Source organism: Globicephala melas, chromosome 14 (assembly GCF_963455315.2).
Source record: "Globicephala melas chromosome 14, mGloMel1.2, whole genome shotgun sequence".
NCBI classification, from domain to species: domain Eukaryota; kingdom Metazoa; phylum Chordata; class Mammalia; order Artiodactyla; family Delphinidae; genus Globicephala; species Globicephala melas.
This window is the reverse complement of record NC_083327.1, coordinates 74,668,667-74,685,799: the sequence shown is the minus strand read 5'-3', so window position 1 is coordinate 74,685,799 and position 17,133 is coordinate 74,668,667. Positions and strand designations below refer to the sequence as shown.

Sequence of the window (17,133 nt, the reverse complement as noted above, 5' to 3'; positions counted from 1 at the left end):
ACCATATGACCCAGCAATCCCACTACTGGGCATATACCCAGAGAAAGCCATAGTTCAAACAGACACATGCACCCTAATATTCATTGCAGCACTATTTACAATAGCCAGGTCATGGAAGCAATCTAAATGCCCATTGACAGATGAATGGGTAAAGAAGATGTGGTACATATATACAATGGAACATTACTCAGCCATAAAAAGGAATGAAATTGGGTCATTTGTAGAGACGTGGATGAATCTAGAGACTGTCATACAGAGTGAAGTAAGTCAGAAAGAGAGAAACAAATATCGTACATTAACGCATATATGTGGAACCTAGAAAAATGGTACAGATGAACTCGTTTGCAGGGTAGAAGTTGAGATATAGATGTAGAGAACCAACATATTGTCACCAAAGGGCAAAAGTGGCGGGGGGTTGGGGGCTGGGGGGATGAATTGAGAGATTGGGATTGACATATATACACTAATATGTATAAAATGGATAACTAAAATGAACCTACTGTACAAAATAATTAATTAAATAAAATTCAAAAAAAAAGAGAAGAAATAACATGTGTTGGTGAGGATGTGGAGAAAAGGGAACCCTTTTGTGCACTGTTGGTAAGAATGTAAATTGGGCGGCCGCTATGGAACACAGGATGGAGGTTCCTCAAAAATTTAAGAATAGAACTACCATATGATCCAGAAATTCCTCTTCTGGGCATTTATCCAAAGAAAATGAAAACACTAATTTGAAAAGATATCTGCACTTCCATGTTCATTGCAGCATTATTTACAATAGCCAAGGCATGGAAGTAACCTAAGTGTCCATCAATGGATGAATAGATAAAGAAAAAGTTTATATATATACATATATATAATGAAATATTATTCAGCCATAAAAAGACGGAAATCCTGCCGTTTGTGATAATATGGATGGACTTTGAGGGCCTTATGCTAAGTGAAATGAGTCAGACAGTGAGAGACACATCGCAGTATGATATCACTTATATGTGGAATCTTAGAAAAAAACAAATCCACCAGGCTCAAAGATACAGAGAACAAATTGGTGGTTGCCAGAGGAGGATGGTGGGCAAAATGGGTGAAGATAGTGAAAAGGTACAAACTTTCAGTTATAAGATAAATAAGTTCTGGGGATGGTAATGTACAGCCTCGTGACTACAGTTAATAAAACTTTACTGTATATTTGAAAGCTGGTAAGAGAGTAGACCTTAAAATTTCTCGTCGTAGGAAAATATATAAGTATTTGTGGTGATGGATGTTAACTCGACTTACTGTGGTGATCATTTTATAATATCTACATATATCAACTCATACGTTGTATACATGTGTTGTACAATATAATGTTATGTCAATTGTATCTCAATTTTTAACACAGTGATGGAGGAAGCTAAACTAGACATGAATGATGTGGGGTGTGATGGAGGCTTGCTTATAATGTCTTGCTTTTGCCTGCATTCATTTGTACACCAATATTACTCGACCACTAGACAGTGAGTTCCCTGAGGACAGGTCTGCCTCTTACACATTTTTTTCATATCCTCCAGTATCAGGCAGAATAGAGACATGGACATACTCAATAAATATCTACTGAGTTGACTTAAACTGAATCCTAACTAACACAGACTTGAAGTTGTGTTATCTCCCTTTATCAATGGATTTTAATTGCACTCATTAAACAAATGAGGATCTTTCCAATTCCGACTATGGAAAAGCAGCTGCGATTAAAGCAGATATGAGAGAGGGATTACGTGATTACCTCTATGTAGCATGTGTGACTTAAATAATATCAAGATATTTTAGAACTGTCAAAAATATTATGATGATTGTATTTTAAATCAATTAGCAAGTTTAATTGTTAACAATTTATGGCAAATGCAAAAATAATGTGGTAGGTAAACATGTAAGAAAAGTTAAATTAATCTCTTACACAGGATTAATTCTTTGGTTGGAATTATGCCTTTTCCTCTGGGGCAATTTTATATTAAGTGGATCCTTACTGTTTATAGGCTTATTCCTCTTGAGGAGTTAAAGACTTGTGGCTTAGTAGCCTTTATAACATAGCACTGCTTAATTGCTTTGCTTTTAAGGAGAAATTTTGATTTGAATGTTTTGTTTTTTACCTTTTTCCAGTAGAACCCCTACAGGCGCTTTCATGATTGAAGGTCTTGTTGGTCAAATTGACTTTTTCCAAAACTCCAATATGTGTGTGTGTGTGTTTAGTATTTTTATTGAGATATAATTCACATATCACATAATTGACCCACTTAAAGTGTGTCATGAAATTGGGTTTTAGTCCAATAGATATTTTGATACCTTTTCAATCAGAGATAGCAGTAATATTAGCAGCTTGGCTAATTTCTCTCTTCTTTGGGCCTCAATTTTTCTCCTCTGCAGTTTACAGTTTCATATTCCCAGGATTTGTCATAACTCTGCACCAAAGACTTTAAAGAATCAATCAGTTGGCATCTGCTGTTGAGGAATTAAGGACTCAGAACTGGAAAGAACCAACGGATCCAGCGCCAACAATACAAGCTGGTAAAACCCTTTGCTACCTGTATTCTCACATAATGAATAAAATATAGTATAGAAGACAACCCAACACACTACTGTACAGATTAAAGAGGTTACATAAAGGTTGGCTTCCTTTCTTTTCTTTCCTCATCCAATTCTATAAGGTAGAGCAAAAAAAAAAAGTTATGAACAAAGTTCTTGGGATATGAATGGGCCATATAGGGATGCAAACCAACACAAGCCTGGAAAGTTATGAGGGGATCCAGCAAAGCCACTGGAGTAATCGAAACTGTCTCCTGCCCAGGACTGACTTTGCTGAGGAGCTGATCACTCCCCCACCCACCTGCTGCCCCTGCTATTATAACATCCCCCTTCAGTAGAGCATATATTTTTCAGAGAGAAGAAATCTAAAAAGGGAATATAAAGGGAGGTCCTTCTTTTTATGCCCAAGAAACCTTTAAACAAATTACATTCTGAATTTATCAACTTACTTCTGAACTTTCTTTTTTCACTCTTCCAAGTGAAAAAAATCTGCAAAGAATTTACATCAAATTTTACACACGAAAAAAATTTAAAAGGCCAATTAAAAAAAGGCCAGTAAAAGCATTTGCTGGAAGCATTGTTTCATTTGCATGTTTTTATCTGCATGTTTTTTTCTGAAATATTTACAATAAATAACTTGAAATGAGCATGCTCTTGCTTCTAGAAAATGACTTTTTTTTTTTTCAGTTTAAAGTGAATTTATGGTCTGAAAACAGTCAGCTATTTAGTAGAAGAAGCAAAATGTTCTCTCCAGTGCAACAACCTGTTTTTCTCTTACGGAAGAGAACTTATTCCTATTCCATGCCTACAAGTCAAAGAACTTTCTGTTGTCCAATATTATTTCCTACAGACAGAGCCTCCTGATGCAGGAGCGATGGAAAGAGCTAGATCAACAACCCTCTGGCCAGACGCTTGGTAGAGGGAATATTCTCCTTGTCGAGTTAAGCTTTGCTTTCAAATGGATGAATAGTTTTTTTTTTTCTCTGAGAGTGAATAGGAATCGAAAGAGAGTGCTTTGGCTTCACTGAGAAATCCGCAAATATTTCTCAGAATTTGTTAGCATGGATGGCGCCAGCAAAACAGAATTTAGACAGTGCTCTGGGAACTGGATAGTCTCAGCGAACTGGCAATTCACACTGTGTCCTCTAACATCACATCTGCCTTCCAGCGATAGCAAACTTTACTCCTGCGAAAACAAAGCGATCCCACAAGGAATGACTTATATTGAACACTTTTGCTTCTGTTTTCCGTCTCTGTTTTTCCAGGGTGAGCACTCAAGCAGGACTAAACGAAGAGGTGCATTCCTAGTTGACACAGGGGACATATTTTGTGTTTTCTGGTGCCAAAACACACCAAGGGATTAGGTGCTAGAATGGAAAATGAGTTTTCTCCATTTCCTGATTACTTTCACAGGTGTTCTTATTATCTTTAACTTCCCTCTTATAAAATACACACACACACTGAGAGAAATTACTGGGTTCTCTACTAATACCTGTTAATAAGCTTTATTTCTTGGTTTTCACAGGAAGAGAAGACTGCATTAAGTGCTTGGAACTCACTGCTGCAAGATACAGGGAAGAACTGGAAACTGTGGGTAAGCTAAGTGGCAAGGATAACATTACCCTTCAAGCATATGACTACCAGGAAAGCTATAAACTACCAGAATCAAGATATCATGGGTTATCATCGGGAGTAAATCAAGCAATAACTATTTTGAAACGGATGCTAGATAGGAAATACAGTCCTCTGCTCACAAGTGTGGGATGGTAATCCAGCAATTTTTTTATATTCCTATAATCACTAAACCCCACTTGCCAATACTAACATTTGAGTAATTACAAGGGAAGACTGAGGTATATTCTATCCTCTTGATAGCCTTGGAAAGCAAGGCTGGATTTGCAAAGAAGGCTTAAGAAAACAGGATATCATTGTAATCTATCGCAGATAAACCCTTGTCTCTAGTTAGCAACGTTGATAATCCCTGGGTGACAGGACTCCTTGGGACTTCCCTTGTCCCCAGGTCTATGCAGATGTAAACACCCTACGGAGGCCGACTTTGCAAAGGTAGTATCACCAACCCTGAGATAAAATAAAAATGATGCAGCTAACACTCATCTTTTGCTTACCAGCTCTCAAATACTTGGCTTTAAAACTCATGGATTTCTACATTTTGTTACAAAAAATGTTTACAATGTGCAAAAGGATGGGAAAAGAGCAAAACAGAGATCAAGGTGACTGATGTTAATCAGAAAGCTGAATGTTATCAAAAGGGTTGGGAGCCTGCAAGGCGAAAACATAAACAGTGCTCTCAACTATCACTCAAAAGTCATCTTCCAGATGTATAAAATTTCAAATGGGTTGCTGGTCACAATATTTTTTACTGTTATACATATATCAATGTCATCAAAAGCAGTTATCTTCTAATACCAAGAGAGTAATTTAATAATATTGAAATTTTATAATATTTAGGTACATGTTAATAATTAGAAAAATATAGAAAATTATATACTATAGACCATATTTAAAAAATAATATTATTTATATATTTTTCTAATCATTAACATGATTAGAAATGTATGTATGTAAATGTTCTTAAACATATTAAGACCTGGAGGATTTTACTCCATAGTGGGTCTAGTGATGGAAGAAAAATAAGATCCTCTGTTTATCTTCATTCGGAATTTAACAGGTTTGTGGAATATAAGCAGAAGTATAAGCATAAGACAAATGCACTTAGTAATTTTAAAAATCCTTTCGAAACAGATGTATCTTAATTTCTTCAAAGTCTAGAAGGGTCTAAGCCAGGAATTAAGTAGCCCTGAACAAGAAGTGAGTGAGTTTGATGACAAGAACAGTTGAAATGACCATCAGAAGACGTGGCTTCTCCTGACTCTGCCATGAGCCACCGGGGGACCCTGGCCAGTGCAATTAACACACACTTATCAGGGATCATGGAAGACTTTGTTCATTGGAGGGAACAAAAAGGCGAACAAGATCTGGTTCCTGCCTGCGTGAAGTTCATGAGCTGAAAGGGAAGATAAGACATACAGTCATAACTTACAGGTGGCAGAAGGAGAATAAGAGAAGCAGAAACCAAACCCCATGAGAACATAGACAAAGAAAAGGCTACTTTCTGGCTAAAGAGGAGAGAGTTTGGAGGAAGGTTTTCTGGAAGAGTAACATCTGAAATGGCCTTAAAGAAGGTCCCAAGATTCTGACAATGAATCCTAAAGGTACAGGGCCTTTCAGACGCAGTGGAAAAAAACCTTGAAGAGTGAAGTCAAGTTCGTGGCTCTCAGGCTGCAGTCAGGGCCCAGGTGTTTGTTAGCCTGGAAAAGAGCCCACCAGGCTCACTTAATCCCCAGAACTCCGTTTTGGACTCAAAGCCACTGGCCTTCCTCATTACATCATCTGACCCGCTCTGCTGATGTCTGTGTCTGTGACACTTGCAACAGGGATTCATAATTATCAAGGTAAGAAGTCTAGACGGAACTTTCTAAACAAGGCAGAGAGCCAATGGAAGCTGAATCAGGAAGCATCAGGATCGCAGCTGTGCCTTAGAAGGAAGCCTCTGGCAGCCCTGTGGGAAGAGACTGAAGGAAAGAGGGCCGGTGGCCGAGAGACAGCACTGGAGAGGCAAGCCTGTGGGGAGGGCTGACTTGGACCTGTGCTAGGGGAGGAATGGCGACAAAGCGGAGGTGTGGATTTCAGAAACAGGGCAGGAAGGATTTGACAGTTAACTGGATAATCTGGTGGGGGAAGTGGAATCCATGGTTAACTTGAACTTGACAGCTTCAGTGTCTAGGTGAATGCCACTAATAGAAAAAAAGAAAAGGAACAAACGTGGTGAGGAAGATAATGTATTCAATCCTGTGAGTCTGAAGAGCTTATAGGATTTTGAAATGGGAAAATCTAGAGTAGTGGTTCTCAACCAGGGACAATTCTGTGCCTCCCTTCCCCCCGCCACCCCCCACAGGGGACATTTAGAAATGTCTGGAGACATTTGGGGTTGTCATCTCTGGGGAAAGGGATGCTGCTACGAGAGCATCTAATAGGTTAAGTCCAGGAATGCTGCTAAACATCCTAAAATACACAGGACAGTCCCCCCACAAGAAAGAATAATCCAACCAAAAATGTCAATAGTGCAGAAGTTGAGAAATCCCGGTCTAGAGGTAGTAGGAACTTCCTATCTGGAATTTTAGAAGGTAGGAATGGAGAGAAATGAGAACTCTTAGTCACTGACACTGCAGTGAGAAACATGGGAGAAAATTAAGCACACTGACAGTGTGTGGAAAAGAAAGGCAGGTGGTTGGTAAGATCCTAAACAATATCACCTTGCTGGCAAAATGAGTTTCATCGGGGCGAGGTGATGTCACAAACACTTTCGTATCTAAAATGCAATGACTGATGATTGCTCTCAGGAAGTGTGTACCTAAGAAGGTAAACATGGATGAGGAAGTAAATCAAGGGACACATCAATTCAGTCAGGAATGTCCCCAATATCCTAAACCCTGAAGACACCTTCCAGTCTACTGTGGAGAAACGCTGTATGTGGTCTATGATTTTCATCTGCAAATTTATTATAACTTGGTCATGGAACGACATGACTGTAACAGAAAAAATTGAAAAGCAGCAGAAGAAAAAGGAGAAGGAGGAAGAGGAGATAGGCCAAAAAAAAAAGAAGGAAAGAGGAAAGCGAAGGAAAACAGGAAAAAAGAGGTGGAAGGGAAAAATGACAAGAGAAACAAGGGAAGGGAAGGGAAGGGAAAGGAAGGAAAAGAAGTGAAGAAGCACTGTAGAGACATCCTCTAAAAGGCAGGCTAAATACCGTGCGAGGGCAGTTCTACGGAACCAGACAAGTGGCCGCTCTCGATCAGTCCACAGAACTGTGATACGGGACTATATTCCATGGAAAGAAAGAGCTGCTTCTTGAACAGCGTCATCACTGTTGATGACGCTATAATAACACAAAATGATGAAAGAGTAACCAATACGTATACAATTCTCCAGTATTTAAATAAGTAAATGTTGCCAGAACTCTGTTCCAGGTGGCTTGGCAGGTGTAGGAAAGGAAGCCAGAGCAGGACAGGAGATGAGGGGGCAGCGTGGTGCTCCGAAAGGAAGGAAAGCCCAAAGATGCGTCGCGTGCAACCTGGCAGCCTTGGACTGATGAGCAGAGGCAAAAAAAGTCTGCAAGGAACAACTAGAAGATGGATTTTTCCCATTCAAATGATTATGTCGTCCGTAAAGACAAGGTACATCTGGTAACAAAAGGTCACAGTAGCAGACCAGAGAAGGCATTGCTGATGAGGAAGGAGTGTGAAGGACGTGTGCACAGGGCAGGAGCCAACATGAGTGTGCCAGAGACAGACAGATCTTGAATTCCAATCCTGGCTCCACCATCGGCTAGCTCAACGCTCTTTGCAAGTAGCAGAATGTCTCTGAAACTTAGCATCATTTCTGGTAAAACGTGAATGATAAGGCTTCCCAAGAGTGCTGTGATGATTAAATGAGATCGTGTATGTAAAGTATTCAGCACAGCAGCTGGTGCTGGGTAGGGACTCTGTTAGTGGTAGCTGCTGTTAACTAATGTCTACATTCGATTACTCTAAGCGATGACTGAATAAGAAAGAACAGGACCCACATTACAAGGCAACCCAAATAGAATACATGAAATAAGGTGGCACATTTGAAAACTGAAATCTTCATTTTCTAAAATAAGCAAGTTAACTTGTATGAATTCATAAAACTGGAAGTGGCCTTCAGAACTCTGTTCAAATTTCTTCATTTACTGATGGCAAAATTGGAAAAGGAAATGAAAAGACTATTGTGGTTTGGATGTACATGAGGCAAAAAAAGATTTTAATTAAAGGAAAGTTACTCATCATTCTTTTATATAACACAAGATGAAGGTGACGTTAGAAAATTACAGTTCACAATTTTGTAAATACACACAAATACATATGTGTATATATATTGATACATACATATGTGTATATATATTGATACATGCATATATGTATATATAAATATACACACACATATACAATATACATGTATATTTTAGAAATGAGAGAGCTAATCTGGGGAGCCATCAGGCAGACAGTTATCCTTAGCCTTCTGTGAACTCGACTACCCTCCATCACCCGAATCCACCCATTTGTGAATATATCTGATAAAGTTCTTGGAAGCTTCGTGCAATGCTGAATAAAGGAGCTTCAGGATGAAACTGGTGATTATAAAGAACGTGCTTCCCCCAAACTACAGCGAGGTCACTCACCTGTCCAGGAGCAAGTTAGGAGCAAACAGGAGCTTCCCTGGGTGCTCCATGGAGCGCCAGACAAGACCAATCATGAGAATCTCTAGCCAGGCACATTCCAGAAGGTGGACCTGATCATGGAGGGTCAAATCCACAAATCCTGAAACAAGACAAGAAAACCCTGCTGACTCAAATGAAAAGTAATGCAACCAGGGATTTGAAGTGGTAGGGTCTATTTTTTATTAGATGGGAAAACATAAATTAAAAGCACACAGTAGGAAAGTCAAGTAACTATTTTTTAAACCTAGCATATCAATGAACTTTACTGTGGCATTTTTTTAATGTCTTAGTGTCATATCTACAGAAATATACTAACTTAAGCAACCCACTTAGTTCTCTGTAACGTTCTGAACTTAGTGTTAAAATGTGTATGCTTTTTACTTAGACATTTCTAATAGCCCTATGTGATCATTACATTTCATTTCTGTTTCAGCTGAAGATATTTAGGTGCAGGAAATTTAAATTACTAGCCCTAAACCAAATAGGAATTGGAGCACAGGCAGGACCAAAGTCACTAAATTTCTACCTCTTTGCTTCATCACTAAGCCATGCTCTTTTTTTCACACCATGGAAAAGAAAGACTAATGCAGTAGAATGTGTAAATAAATCACTCGGGAGAGAATGAGTCAGATGAATAAAAGTGACATTATGGTTACTTCTGGTAATAAACACTAAAAAGTGCCCGTGTTTTCCAATGGCGTATTGGGAGAGTAAAGGTTTCTCCAATCATCACTGACAATACGGTGGATGCCTAATAGTAATAATAATAGTGAGAAGAAGGAGGGGGAGAAGGAGAAGAAGGGGAAAGAAGAGGAAGATCAATTGATTGAGCCTTTACTATGGGTTAGAAGCGATGCTAAGTACTTCCCATACCAATTTTTAAAGTATTTATTAACACAATAATTCTCAGAGGTAGGAACTCACGGGGATATCATTTTACAGATAAGGAAACAGATGTTCAGAGAGCTTATATACTAGTTAAGGTCAGAGATGGAAATATAATCTCCAGAACCTATGTCCTTGACCACAAGTGACAGTGCTTGTTATGTGCTGCAATTGATTGTAGACTTTGGATCAAGTGACTAAATAAATCTAACCACACAAATTAAGACATGCCAGAGTGACAAGGGCATTGCATAAACAAGATGTCCATAAAGTTTGCTCCTTTCCAAATCGGTTCCCTGTTCTTTTGTCCTGAGGTACCCCCATCACATTTCCTTCCTCTCTCTCTCTGCCCTCAACCCTTTGTTCTCTCTTATCCATGAGATGGGTCTAGGAATCCCATTTTTCTTTGTCCTCTTCTTTAATTTTTTCTCACTAGTATTATACTTTTATTAGTTATCTATACTTGTATTTACTAAAAAGCCAAAATGTAAGTTTATTTTCCTTAAGCAGTAGTAGCGATGGTTTGCCTACTGAATGTTTCTTCTTGGGGGTGTTGATTAAAGAATCAGCATGAAACAATTAGCTCATCATTTCTTATATACTTAAGTGCCATCTTTCATATAATCCTTACCACCAAGTAGATGATGATCCACATAGAGAAACCCAAGGTGGAGAAAGACCTCAGAGTGTAAGCCCCCGCTAGCCACCATCCCATAACCAAGCCTCATTAACCCTATCTTTGAAGTAACCATAAAATTATTTTTCTCCTTTCTATATTTCCACCATTACTGCATTTATTTAATTCTCCAAGAGTCTCTCATCTTTTTGCCTTCTTTAACTCAGCATAATTATTTTAAGACTTACCTATGTTGTTACGTGTATAACTAGTTGATTCTTTTCATTGCTGAGTGGTATTCCACTCAGCAATAAAGAACAGTTGATTCTTTTTATTGGATATAGCCAATAAATAAATACAATTTATCCTTTCATTGGATATTTGATTAACTTCAGGCTATTACAAATAAAATTGCCATGAGCAATCTATGTACAATTGTTTGTATGGACATATGCTTTCATTTCTCCTGGGTAAATATTTAAGTGTACTATGGCTGGATTATAAGGTAGGTATATAGTAGGTATATGTTTAACTTTTTAAGAAACTGCTAAACTGTCTTCAAAAGTGATTGTTCCATTTTACAACCCCGACAGCAATGGATGATAGTACCAGTCTCGCCACATCTTCAGCCAATACTTAGTATGGTCAGTCTTTTTCATGTTAGACATTCTAGTAGATGTACAGAGGTATCACACTGGCACTGTGATTTTAATTTGCATTTCCCTAATGACTAATGATATTGAGCATCTTTTCATGTGCTTCTAACAGATCATTATCTTACACTATATTCACATTAATTATGCATGTGTCTGTAAATCCTTCTAGACTATGTACTCATTAGAAGCACAAAATGCATAATTCTATCAAATTCTGCTTTTTTCACATCTACATTTAGTGCACCTTCTGCTACACCATTCAGCCATGCCAAGGCCAATTAACAGTGTAGCATTTATCAGAGCAAGTGTCTTCCCACTGGAAAGGGTGGGTTTCAGTCACACAAAGCAGGACTTGCAACTGGAGAGAAAATGGGCAGTTCTGTTCATAAGAAAAACTAAGGGACTAAAAAACAGTGACTGGGTTTCAGGACTCCTGGGAAGAAAAAGGAACAGATATCCCTACACCTTGGAACTGTTTACCTATAGCATGCTTTGGGTCAAATGGACTAGCCTTGCTCTGGAAGAAGCACTGCCGAAGGCAGCAAGAAAGGCTTCTCTTTCTCAGTAGTCAACGTCTAATGGGATAAACCATCTCCAGTGAGCAGTGTTTATAAGGAAAACTCACAGGCAAGTTTTAATTCTTTAAGATTTCATCCCAATTTTTCAGATAGTCTCATAATAGCAATATAAACCTACCCTATAAATCAAACTCACTTTCAGAAATGTTAACATTTGAGAGGTATTTTCTCTCTTCTCATGACATTCCCTGTTTGATGTGGGAAAAAAATGTAACCCTGTGATAATGTCACCCATAATGAAACCTACACAATGTAATTCAATACCCTCCATGAGCCCCAAACAATCACGCAGGATGACATTTAGAGGGTATCTCGAGAGAGAACTGCAGCCATGTAACCAATCAATTTTGGAAAACCAAAGGAGCACTTTCTGGTAGCAACCTTACATATTAAACTGAATCATACTTTTTAATTCTCACGTCAAAACTTCAGTGCTATTTAAGTCGGACAGTTTTAGTGGTTTTTGGGGAGTCTCAGAAGCTCACCATAACCATTTGTACCACAGAGGTCTGGTGATTATGAAATCTGTCTGAAGTATGTCTGTTAGTGACAGTTTTCAGTCTGAATCCAGCAGAATTGCTGGGTCCTTCTGTTGAAATGATGTAGATCTCTCAAAAAGGAATAGTCTCTTTAATTATCTCTCCCAGCTGTGCATATTGGCTGCAGACAAGGGTTATTGTGTCTCTTCCAAAGTGTCCTCTGCAAGTTCCTGGGGCAGGGCTGCAGGGAGTGTGCAAAAACTGTCAATTAACCTTCTCAGTGAACGGGAGGGCTACTGAAGGAAGTTACTGGATGGAGTGTCTCTTCCAATATACTGATCTCAATATTATTTTAACCATACAGGAGCTGCATGCTCTTTTGGTGTAGAATAAATGTCCTTTAATACTCTCAATTCATATACAGTGAAGAAAAATAATGTAATAAATCCCAAACAAAATTACACTGGGCCAACTATCTATAGACACCGAGTTTCAACCCTTTGGCTTCTTTTCCTTCGAAACAGGAAGAATAATCTATTATGCAACTTCAGCTGAATCTATCATAACTTAGAGGCATGCAGCAATGCCTTTCTTGAACACTTGAAAGTGTGGCCAGTATGAAGGTGGGAGCTAGCAGCATCTAGGGGATGTGAATAGAGGCATCAGTGACAGAACTTCTTACAGGTGACACAGTGAGACATGATTTACCCCCCATCACTTAGGGACTCTCATTTAGTGCCAGTGGCAAGGGGTCTTCAGGGCTGTGGAATCCACACCAGTGGGGTAGAATGCATACCTCAAAAGTAGTAACAGTAGTTTATTGAGACCAAGTGAAATCAGCTGCAAGGAAATCTCACTTTATAAAATAAAATTTTAAGAGAAAGCGAACATGAGCCTTTTTCTCTAGTCTGCACTTACAGGTCTAGTAATAGAGTATCCAGAGATAGGATATACTGGAAACAGACAGAAACGCTTCAAGTCCTGTTCGCCACCTGTTATGTGGGCAGGGATCTGATGAAGTTGAGGAAGGCCTCTTTCAGAGAAAAAGAGTCTCTCCATACAGACAAGCAGCTTGTTATTTCCAGTCTCATCACCAAGTAAAGATATTTCTGCCTTCTTTCTTCGTTATAAGGTAACTGTTTTGCCTCCAAGATTTTCCACTGCGTTTTGACTGTGAAAGGAGCTCGTGGCATGTCTTCCCCGCTCCCTTGGGCCTCATGAGATCCTAAGCCCTCTTCCCCACTCTGCTAGGGACTGCCATACTAACTGCTTAATTTGCCTTGGCACACAGGAGATACTTAAAGCCTTACCCACTCTTACTGGGTGTGGCAAGACACGGCAAAGTGTGCCGAGAGCCTGAGGCAAAATGACTAATATAATATGAATGCCCCTTAAGTTCTGCAGTGCTGTTGAGTAAAAGAGAAACCAGAGTGGGTCTTCAGTAGAGGCATGAGAAAAAAAATGAGGGCTACAGTAATTGTATTTCTTATTTCCATGGAATACAATCTATATGTTATAGATGCAAAACAAAGCAGAATCTCTGTGAAGAAAAAAGCAACTTTTTCCTGGGGAGCAGTTGTCTCAAAACTAGAAGCCAGGTGGTTGGTTCCCTTAGTAAATCCACTGGAAAAATATTAGTTTCCTGACCTTCAAAAAATTAATCATGTTCTCAGTCATATGATGACCCCAGTGTTCTCCAAAATGTCAGTTATGTTGCCCATTGCATTCTTTCTGTTTTGCCTTAACTCAGTGAAAGAAGATTTAAATAATTCATCTATTTTCCCCTTGATGCCAAAATAAAATAAGCGTTTTTTAAAAAAAAAAAAGAAAGAAAGAACATATGGAACATGAGATTGTAGCATAAATCAGCTACAAACTGAATAAAACTTGGGATTTCTGAGAGAAAGCCTATAGAACAGATAATGTTGGAACAACCTAGATCCCAGCTCAAATGCTAAGCAGTCTTCACATCCTCCATTTTGTTGTTGTTGTTTTTTTTCTTTTTATCCACAAGATAGTAACTTAATGCCATACTACGAACCATGTACCTCATGGTATAGTTGACTATAACCTCCCTCCTCCAAATAAAAATATGGAATCTCCTTCATATGCAGCCTCATTATAGAGAGACCCATTAGAACTGTGATTCTCATTCTCTAACGCTTTAAGATGTCTCCGTAACATATAAGCATTGAAAAATTCTTTTCTAAGAAATGAGTTTAATCCATTTAAATAAATAATGTAATATACCACTCTTACCAAATATGTACCACTGTTATAGAATAAAATGGGATGAGACTATCACTTGTTTAGACATCCTGAACCACAGTGCAAGAACATGGGCCTCCTACCAAGCCTGCCCCACATCACACCCCTGTGTATTCTGGCTTCCCTCCGCTATAATAAAAGGAAGTGTTCCCAGGCCCCCTCTGGCAAACATCACCTATCCAAAGCCCTTATGCAAACACCGTACTCAATATCCACCTTGCCAATACCAAGCGGACACTTTCCAGAGGCTACAACAGCCTCACCCTCAGGCCTGATTATTAGGTATTTCCAAGTCACTTCCCAAGATGTAACTCTTTGGAAGGTACACACCCTCCCTTCTCCCCCAACAGAATGAGGAGGACAGAAGTAATTAAAAGACAATGAACCGAAAAGACACGTAGACCTGGCTTGAAATTATTCCGTGGCCCACGGTCAGTTACTTAAGGTCTCTGAAAGCTCTTCCCATCTGTAAAATAATCACTTTGGGTTATTGTAAAAATTAAGGAGTTAGCAGATGTCTCAGTACCAGAGTGGCTACTCAATGAACATTTGTACTCTTCCCTACTTCATCCCAACAGGCTGGAACTTCTGTCCAGTAGAAGGGAAGACCACTTTTGCAACGTACCAAGAGAAATGTTTGGTTTTAAAATATTGGAGATTTAGAACTTCAAACTTAAATAGAGCACTTTGTGTTTGCCCTAAATCATGACGTCATGTTGTGTTTTCTGTTTATTTTTTCTTTTTATTTATATGTAAAAAATAACCTAATAAAAAGGATAAAAGACTTCCTGGACATCAAACAGTTCTTACAAAACAACATTTTCATGATTTAAAAGTGGAGGGAACATGAGCATGTGGGTTATATTTCTCCTAAAATACATATGTGAAAAAATGAAAAAAGAAAGCACGTTTGGGCTTTTATTATACTCAAAGCATTTCAAGATGTTTAGCAAATCCAGAATGCAGCTGTCCTCATGCACCCCTCCCCGACCAGCCCCAATATAAGTGGCCCATGGCTTTCTATTGAACTCAGCAGACCTCCACTGAGGTCCTTTGTTGCTCCTTATTTGCCTTGGGGTAGAGAGAATGAATCTTACCCTGAGGTGACTGCATGCGTTGGGAAATAAAGTGGTATTCTCAAGGCAATGCTAAGCAATAAAAACCAGTGGTAAGTGAAGAACTGAATGTGACAAAGTTGACGTTTTTAAAATCTGTCACGTTTAGCATAGTTGACAGCCAAATTAATTTGAGTAAAGATCGAAGAACTCAGTCCAGAGGTTTTAAAATAAACAAAGATACTGCCTTTAAAATTACTGGAGCGTCCTTCAAACACCCCTTACTTAGAAGACCATACGTTGAAAGAATTACAGATGATGAAAGTCATGATATCTATATAGATCCACGAACTTTCCAATCTTGACTCTGCAAACTGACAAGAGTGTCATGTTTTAGCTGACACTGTATGATGAAGACGCTATGACATCATTACTAATCCCTTCAGAACAGTGCAGCAAGAGCTTAACACATTTTACTCTGTGACTTATTTTTACGTGTACAGATTCAAAGGTAGAGTTTCTAAGGCATATCCAAAAGAAAAACCAACACCCCTGTCTGTGGTTATTCTCCTTCTTCCCCAGTTTTATCTGAATGAAAGACAAACAACAGAGAGCTTGCTTGGGAGGATCTGAGATATTTCCCAGACATCTCTCTTATAATGCATATATGAGAGGTAAACTAAATGCAGAAAATTGTCCTTCCTCTGAAAAGATCTTAGGTATAATGAGTAGATTACTCACTGAGAAAGGATATCCAAAGACAACACTGGCTTCAAGTTTGCTCAATTGTTGCTTGGTGTTTTTTTTTTTTTTTTTTGCGGTACACAGGCCTCTCACTGTTGTGGCCTCTCCCGTTGCGGAGCACAGGCTCCGGACGCGCAGCCTCAGCGGTTATGGCTCACGGGCCCAGCCGCTCCGCGGCATGTGGGATCTTCCTGGACCGGGGCACGAACCCGTGTCCCCTGCATCGGCAGGCGGATTCCCAACCACTGCGCCACCAGGGAAGCCCCTGTTGCTTGGTTTTAAACACCCTCCCAGAACTATATTCAAGGAACCACGCTCCTTATAATGCTTCTTTGAAAAATTGTTAGACTTTCCCACAAAAATGTATTCAGAGTCTACTTCAAAAATTTTCTAGAAGATTTTCCTCGCTTCAGACATCAGCCCACATTTATTGTTTAGTCATCGTACATGTCTCTGGATGTGCATCTGTGTGTGTGAACTATTGCGGTTACATTTTACTCAACAACCAGTATTTGACTATGTTTACACATCAATGTATAGGAAAAAAAAAAAAAGAAGAAGAAAGTGTACGGAAATAAATTACCTCTGATCTAGAGAGGTAATTGTAGAACTTCTCTGATTAGAAAGAAAAAATGGAGCACCTCAAGACTTTAAGTTTAGAATTACATATTGTAGCATATGTAAAATAATTTTAATACAAAGAAGGAAGTATTCTTGACTTAAAAGCTGAACTTCATAAAGTATTTCCCTTAACCTTTATTTAGTGATTTAGTTTACCACACTCCTTTAAATGGCTAGATACGTATTTTCTTATTTTTCAAAGATTCGGTATGTCTTAATTCTGATCACAGCATGTGTGAACTTGTGAAATGCTGACTATATCCCTTTAAAAAATTAGGTTCTCAATTTTTGTAGTAGGTGGATGTGAGAAAATGTCACTGCATCTTTGGTAAAGGAGTGGATAAAAGGTATTGAGC

At 38.8% G+C, this 17,133-nt stretch overlaps 1 protein-coding gene across 1 annotated transcript in view; it reads right to left on the bottom strand.

The window, feature by feature from the left end:
• The window catches only part of ESR1 (estrogen receptor 1), a 247,623-nt gene that overhangs the window by 69,802 nt on the left and 160,688 nt on the right, over positions 1-17,133 (bottom strand). Inside the window, exon 6 of the mRNA XM_060283390.1 lies at positions 8,837-8,975. Within this exon, the coding sequence (XP_060139373.1) occupies positions 8,837-8,975 (139 nt within the window). The remainder of the gene's footprint in view (positions 1-8,836; positions 8,976-17,133) is intronic.